Consider the following 8,224-nt stretch of genomic DNA (forward strand, 5'->3'; position numbering starts at 1 on the left):
AATCACACACACAATAAATTCACTAATGATTTAATTAAAAGATAGGTCACCTTCTAAAAGCAACATATTTATTACTTTTCTTCCCTTGAAATCAAATATCTCTGACTTCATGATGCATTGCTGCATTAACAGGAAGGAAATTAAAGTAACATAAACGAAGTTCCAAGTGGCCAACCAAAGGGAACGCTAATCACTATAATGGTGAATTAAAAAAAAAACACATTTTAGTAAAATAAACATCAATTTATGAAGTTAGCTTATGTGATGTTCTCTCAAATATTTCAGTAGTATTGACAATTCAACATTCAAGATGACTTTGGGAAACGAGTGAATGCAACTAGTGAAAGATAACTGCAGACATTGAGGAAATGGGTGAAAAGAGGTTTTCTTTTCTTCTTCTTCTGTTGTTATGTTGCACATTAGCAGCATATTAGTACACTGCTGCCTCTCATTGGTTTATTAATGTCATTGGTTCCTTTGTGGCTACTTGAATATTTTAAGTAAGTGTCACTCAAAACAGTAAGTAAATTGTTTAATTTGCCTTGAAAGTAGCTGTAACTTAATAAAACCTAGTAAGTATAACAACTAAGTAAAGATTACTAATTAAATCTAAGTAAGGTAAACTATTGGATTTTACAGTGTAGGGTTTTGTACCCGATTGTCACCAAACTCGGTCAACGTGACATTGGGGATGCTAAATTGTGAAAGGATTTTTGATATCTCAAACAGTTTGGCCGTGGCAAGGCGATGAAGTTATGGCGAGAAAAGAGAAACAGGAAGTGTGTAGTAACTTACACATACATTGTCTGATTTTGATCAAACTTCAGGGGTTTGTTTGTTGTATGATGCCAATCTCATAGATGTGACTGGAGTCAAAGTTATAGCGCCACCAACTGGCAGCAGGAAGTGTGTCATTTTCAAAATGCTTTGAATTCAGCATCTTATTTTTACTCGATGCGCCACCAACTGGCAGCAGGAAGTGTGTAATTTTCAAAATGCTTTGAATTCAGCATCTTATTTTTCCTTGATTTGCTTCAAACTTCATCAGAATAATGTCAAAACACGGCAGATGTAAAACTGTTGAGGGGTTATTGATATCTTAAATGCTGTTGCCATGGCAACGTGTCAAACGTTAACATTTGTTTCCTGTGTTTTTGAGGCAGATAACATGCTTAGAATTTCATGAAACTTGACACACACATCAACATTAATGATAGTTAGACACTGGCAAAAGCACATAAATGGGCGTGGAGGAGGCGCTCTATAGTGCCACCTTTTGACAAAAGTTGGGGGGTTAGTTTTAGCTACAGACACCAAACTCAGTACATATATTGTTCTCATCAAGCCGGACAACTTTCTAATTACACTCATCAGCTACGACCAACAGGAAGTCAGCTATTTTGCTTTGAATGTGGATTTTGGGAAAAATCAGGCAGTGGAATTTTGCATATTCCGTCTAGGAGAATCAAGTAATTCACACCAAACTTTGTCTACATGATGCCAAGATACTAAATTGCAAACGGATATTGGATATCTTGAATGGTGTTGCCATGGCGATTTATTAAAATAACAGTAAAAAAAGATAGCAGTAATTTTCTTATATCTTTAAATTGCAGCTTCCAAACACTTTCAAACGTTTTACATACAGAGAACAAGTCATTCTGAGGAAACATGCTCAGTTTCATGAATTTACAAAGCTCTATGGATAACCGAAAATTTAAAAACTATCAGACATCTGATCTCACTCTTCCTCTATGTGTGTGGGGGGTAGGGGTGTGTGTGTTGAGTGTGGGGGTGAGTGAGGGGGTGGGTGAGAGAGAGTTATGGCGCTTTTTCACTGCATGGTACGGCACGGTACGGCTCAGCAAGGAGCACTTGCCGAGTCGTACCACGCAGTGGAAAAGCGCCATTAGATAGATAGAGAGAGAGAGAGAGAGAGAGAGACTTTTAAACATCTCTTTAATCACCAGAAAAAAATAATTAGTAATTTTTTTTAACATTACAGCTTAAGAAATCTCTTAGTCCTGATCCTTTTCTGTCAGTTTTAGGGACAAAAAGTCCTAGAAATAGTAAATTTGTAGGGCACTGACAATATAATTTTATATAATTAGGTTAATAATTATGTTGCTTACAATTTAAAAAGATCTAAAGATACAAACGCATTGACTTATAAATTTTTGTGCTGCAAATAATAATTTGACACTCATTTGATACTGACCTATGACATCCTGTGACATGACATTCATCTGAATTTTCTTGTATCTTTAAAGTGCATTATCCAAACTCTTCAAAACTTTACATATGGAGAACAAGTCATTCGTAGGAAACATGCCTAGATTCATATATGTAAAATGCTCAGGGGAGTGACATAAAATGAAAAACAGTTAAGCTCACAGATGAAGACTAAGCTGTAATGCAGGCAAAAATATTTCACAAATGTTTATAGATCAATAAAATCATTTCAAAAAATGCTTATTAATAATTAAAGATTTGGTAATACTTTACAATAATGTCTCATTTGTTAACTTTAGTAAATGCATTAACTGACAAGAACTATCAATGAACAATATATTTTTACAGCATTTATTAATGATTGTTGATGTTAGTTAATCAAAATGTTCATGTTAATTCACATTGTATTAACTAATGTTAAAAGATAAAACTTTAAATTTTAATAATGTTTTAGTTTTGAACTTAATATTAACTAATGCTTGGGCCCGCCATCGCTGCTTGCAGCTATATTTATATTTGTAATTTATTCCTGTGATAGCAAAGCTTTTATTTCTTGTTATTATCAATGATAAACAGTTCTTAATGTTTATATATTAATAAGAGTCAATTCAGGTAACTGATGCTTTTTGCCATTGAGATGACTGTGAAAAAATGTCCCAATTAACCTGAATTCACCCTGTATAAACAATTCTTAATATTTTTGTGGGATTATTTTAAATAAGTAAAAAAAAAAATATTTTGTAACATGATTATAAATGTCTTTACGGTCACCTTTGATCAATTTCATTGGTCCTTGATGAATAAAAGTTTTGTTTTGTTTTGATTTCTGAAAGAAAATCTTACTAACCCCAAATTTTTGAATGTTAGTGTACATCCATAAAAACTTGAACCCTTTTACTTATTTTTCTCCAGAACTGCAAGCTAATGGAAACTCCAGACCAGGATCTGACAGACTTCACTAAGTGCTTGGCCATTATGGTGGAGGAGATCAAAACACAGAAATTGCAGGTTGGACTCAATCTTTCTTCAGCTGCATCTCTATGAATCTGTCTGTCTGTATGTTCTCTCTTACACTTCAGAACCGATCACTAACTTTTTGACCTCATTTGCACCTGATATTAATATCCATGTCAGGTGATCAGACCACAGGTGGTCAGCGTTTTGTGACTGGATTATTAAAACCACATTCAGTGGCAGTCAGGAACATACGTGACCACTTTGCATTTGTTGCAAGAAAAGTCCTGACAAATCGCAACTCACATGTTGTGCTAAAATAACAAATATTTAAAACAAAAAAAACACCAGAAATGGAAAAATACATCCAATTTAGTTACCCAAGTGAAATGTACCCTTTACCTTGAAAAAAACAAGTACTTATTATGGGAAAAAATATAATTTAAAAGAATATACTTAACTGAATGTAATGATTTCAGACACTTAATTGCATGTTAATTGCAGCTGATTGAAAAATGTTAGTCAACACATCAATGTACATCTAATCTCATAAGGTTATTAAAAAAATATTTTAAATGTTCTTTAAAAGTTTTAATTTGACAGTGCAAAAAGTGCATTAGGAAACAACCATGAAACTGTGCTGTCTTTCAGTTAAGTTAACTTTTATCACATTCATTTTATATTATCTGCAAGTACAGATTTTTAAAATATAGTTTCAATACTTGAAGTGCACTACTAGTGCGCATTCAATAGAATTAAGTGCACTTCTTTTTCACAATGGTTGTACAGACGTTTAAAATACAATCTTTTTAATGTGCTTTTCAAAACAAATTTTATTTGTTTACTTACTTATTTTACTTAGTCCAATCTCAAGTGGTTACAGAAAACATATTTGCATGTTACTAGCAGGTAACTCCAAATCAATGTTACTCCATAATCAAAATGTGTTACTCTGTCACGCTGGAATGCAGGAATATGTGTACTAAAACACAAAATCTAAGTATTGAGATGAGTACATTACAATAGTAAGAAAAGTAGAACTCAAGTTCATTGTGAAAACTGAGTCGGAAGGATAGCGGTTTCATTCTCACTCGCTTTTTTATACCTGTCAAACATAAAAGGTGAGCTCACACCTCAGCTTCAGTGTGAATTCACATCCTCCAGGAGCTGTCAAAGAGGTTTTGTATGGATATTTTGTGTGTGTATGTGTCTGTCTGCTCCTCCTCTAAACCCCAGCCTGAGCTCCAGGCTTGTCAGACTGTCTGTTGGTCCTCACAGAGATGCCCATCACCGTCACAGACACTCCAGAGTTTTACCAATATACGGGCCTCAAGCTCAATCTATATGCATACTATGGCCTTCTTGCTTTTTCCTATTGTATTTATATTCACCTCTGTATCTCAGTCCTACCTTTTGTGTCTTCACAAAAGACAAGTAACACTTCTAAAAGTGAATAAGATTTGGGCTGAAAATTTGACTCTCTGTCAGTCTTTAGATGTCTAAAACACAAATACAACTATTAAAATGTTTATGTATCTGCTTGTTTTAAACCTTTATCTCCAGTTGGTTTTAGCCTGAGAAGACACACCAACAGAATGCCAGTCGACATTTATGGACTATTTGATGCATGTTGCAAACCAAAAGCAGCAAGTCTGATCCATGGTTTTTCCTGTCTAATTGAGCGGTTATTGGACAGAATAAGTTGAAAAGTGTACCAGACATTATGCCAATAATTACAGAAATGGCTCTGTGAGACGTTTGTGTCTCCAATTAGTTTTTTTCGCGTTTTTGCTGAAAAAGTTTGAACTGACGTATTAGACTTTGCAGGTAGTGTGAAGACGTACTTTGACCCTCAGATTCCAAGTACATGTTGCGAACATATCATCATTTCTGCTTCGCTTTTAAAAAAAGTTTTGCAATCAGTCCACATAATTACAGCGGCACTGTAACATGAACAATTTATGTGTCAGATGTCTCATAAGTCCCGCTATTTACATGAGCCAGTGGGGGCTGGCAGTGAAGTGTTGATTACCCTCTGTGCATTTTAAAGAGTTTTTTGTCTCGTAGAGTTGTTGGATCTCACAGGGTGATGGGTGCATTGCAGTATTCAGACAAATGGTCCCGGGAGCAAATATCAAAGACATTCTGCCAAGTCGACATTTTCCGGTCCGCACTGTTCCCTCTGAATACTTTCCATAGTGTATGACTCTGTTGTTTAGTGAAGAAGGACATAATTTTTGGCTGCAGTGGGAAGGAAAAGGCTACGGTGCAACTTTGCAAAAGCACTTTCAGAACATTTATCATCAACTTGCAGAATCTACGTACCACAATCACTCATTTGTTTGTCCATTCGTTTAATCATTCATTTGTTTATTTGTGTATTCGTTTGTTGAAGCAACAGCACTTTAAAATATTTATCCTGGAGTTGCATAAATAAACTTCATCCACTACTTTGCACCCACAATCATTGATTTGTTTGACCGTTTGTTCAGTCGTTCGTTCATTCGTTCATTTGTATGTTTGTTTGTTCATTTTAAAACATTTATCCTGCAGTTGCATAAAACAATATCAATCTACGTGTTTTGCTCCCACAATCACTCATTCTTTTGCGTGTTTGCTCATTCATCTGTTGATTCGTTAATTTCTTTGTCCATTCAAGACTTTGAGAACATTTACCCTTGGGTTGCATAAAAAATCATAATCCACTGCTTTTCTCCCACAATTGCTGATTTGTTTGTTAGTTCATTAATTCATTTATTTGTATGTTTGTTTGTTCATTCATTTATTGGTGCGATATCACATTTAAAACATATATTCTGGCGTTGTGTTCATAATGTGTCCACAACTTACACACGTACTAATTAATTTGTTAGTTTGTCGATTTAATTAGTTTTTTGTTTGTTCATTCATTTATTTGTTTGTTTGTTTGTTCATTCATTTGTTGGTGCAATATCACATTTAACACATTTATTCTTGCATTGTGTAAAGAATCCACAGTTTAAGCACATACAAATTAATTTGTTTGTTTATTTGTTTGTTGATTCATTTGTTTGTTCGTTCATTTGTTGATGCATTAGCACTTTTAAAACAATCTGGAACTGCATGAAGAATCAGTGTACGCTGCTTTGATTACACACACACACTAATTCATTTGTTTGTTTGTTGATTTAATATGTTTGTTTGTTCATTCGTTCATTTGTTGGTGCAATAGTACTTTCTGAAAAATATGGACCATTTATCCTGGAGTTACATAAAAAATCATTTGATTATTTATTCATTTGTTAATTTGTTTGTTTGTTTGCTCACTTGTTTGTTCATTTGTGTGGCACTTTAAGAACATCTGTTCTGTAGATTCTTAGCCGTTTGCTCACACTGTCACTAATTTGTTTACTTATTCATCTGTTCATTCATTCGTTTGGATAGTTGTTTGTACATTAATTTTTTTGAGCAACATAACTCACAATCTCTCATTCATCTGTTAATTTGTTCATTCTGTGGTTATTTTATTTTATTTGTTTACTCATCTACCATTTTTTGCAGATAGATACCATCGTAACACTGGGTGGTCTTGGAGGCCGCTTTGACCAGATCATGGCCACGTTGGAGACCTTGTTTCATGCCCAGAAGATGACCGACCTGCCTGTGGTGGTTATACAGGACCGTTCTTTTGCTGTCCTCCTCCAAGAGGTAAACACTTCTCTCCCTCTCATTAGCATATACTAATCAGTGTTCGTGCTTTTGACATCTTGATTGCGGCACTTAATGATCAATGGTGATATTAAGCAATTAACAACTGCAGAGACACTTTACTGCCTCTTCAGCATTGTTTCCTGTTTGTGCAATTCACAGCTCTTGATCCAAAAAATTCTGAATGCATTGTCAACATTTTCATTCAACACTACTATATAAAGCAAATAAAGGCTTGTGACAGATGCGTGTGTGTATTTTATGATGCTTTAGAAATCAGACCAGCTCATATTTGCACAGTAACACACTATATAGTACATGAAAAGCCCTTGTTTTGAATTTTGCGGACATGTATAGAAAATAGTAAGACATTGTAATTTTGTCCAACTAATAAGAAACCTTACAGAATTGCTCTGGCTGCATTACTTTGCATTCTGCATGAGAATATTTAATAAAATAATATAGGACATTCAGATGATTGTGAAAATCTTAATCTATCGGCTCTTGTAATGGGCCAAAATTTAAATGAATGCATCTCAGTCTATATAAAGATGTCCTTGACTGCTTCAGTCCCTCATAAAGCAGACTTATAAAACATGAATTCAGTTCTCTGTCTGTGCAGCACTCATTTACTGCTATTCCTGGCTTTTCAGAGACCGATCAGAAGAAGTTTTGAATAATCAAACTTTGATGTTTGCACAGCGCATGTTTAGATTAAAATAAAACATTTATAAATAGCATCTAACTTGCCAAATGTAATAGGTGGTAATTATTACTTAAACAATAGTTCTTGGAACATCCAGCCCACTTGCAAGAATATCTGTAATTTCGTCATTCATCTTTTAAGTAAGTGTGTGTGTATGTCGACAACAAGACACCACTTTAGAAATGTGATAATTGAAATGATCACAGTATTGAACTAGACTGTTGTCTGTGATGAGAACTGAGAACAGCATTACAAATGGTGGGTTGCCAGTGCCTCTGCGGGTAAGAAAGTTTTAATATTCAGCTTTTCTGACAGTTTATATCTCCTATCTTGCAGGTCTGCAGTGGAGGAGCATATATGTGAATTTAGAGTCTCTCTCGGCATAATATTACATAAATATTACATTTATAATCAATTCTAAATCTACCAGCTGCCCCAGACATATTTAAAGGGGTCATATGATGCGATTTCAATTTTTCCTTTCTCTTTTGAGTGTTATAAGCTCTTGGTGCATAAAGAAGATCTGTAAAGTTGCAAAGACTAAAGTCTCAAATCCAAAGAGATATTCTTTATAAAAGTTAAGAGTCAACCATGGCTACCTAAAACGGCTCGTTCTAACACGCCCTCACATGTCTACGTCACGAT

General features: G+C 34.6%; 1 protein-coding gene across 4 annotated transcripts in view; it reads left to right on the top strand.

Annotated features, from left to right (window-relative positions):
• Positions 1-8,224, top strand: part of tpk1 (thiamin pyrophosphokinase 1) — a 101,407-nt gene that overhangs the window by 49,979 nt on the left and 43,204 nt on the right. For all 4 annotated transcript variants that reach the window (XM_016537038.1, XM_016537035.1, XM_016537037.1 and 1 more), the window contains 2 exons: positions 3,145-3,240; positions 6,727-6,873. In XM_016537038.1, coding sequence (XP_016392524.1) covers positions 3,145-3,240; positions 6,727-6,873 — 243 coding nt within the window. The remainder of the gene's footprint in view (positions 1-3,144; positions 3,241-6,726; positions 6,874-8,224) is intronic.

The sequence above is a fragment of the Sinocyclocheilus rhinocerous genome, unplaced genomic scaffold (assembly GCF_001515625.1).
Source record: "Sinocyclocheilus rhinocerous isolate Xijiao unplaced genomic scaffold, SAMN03320098_v1.1 scaffold65, whole genome shotgun sequence".
Lineage (NCBI taxonomy): Eukaryota > Metazoa > Chordata > Actinopteri > Cypriniformes > Cyprinidae > Sinocyclocheilus > Sinocyclocheilus rhinocerous.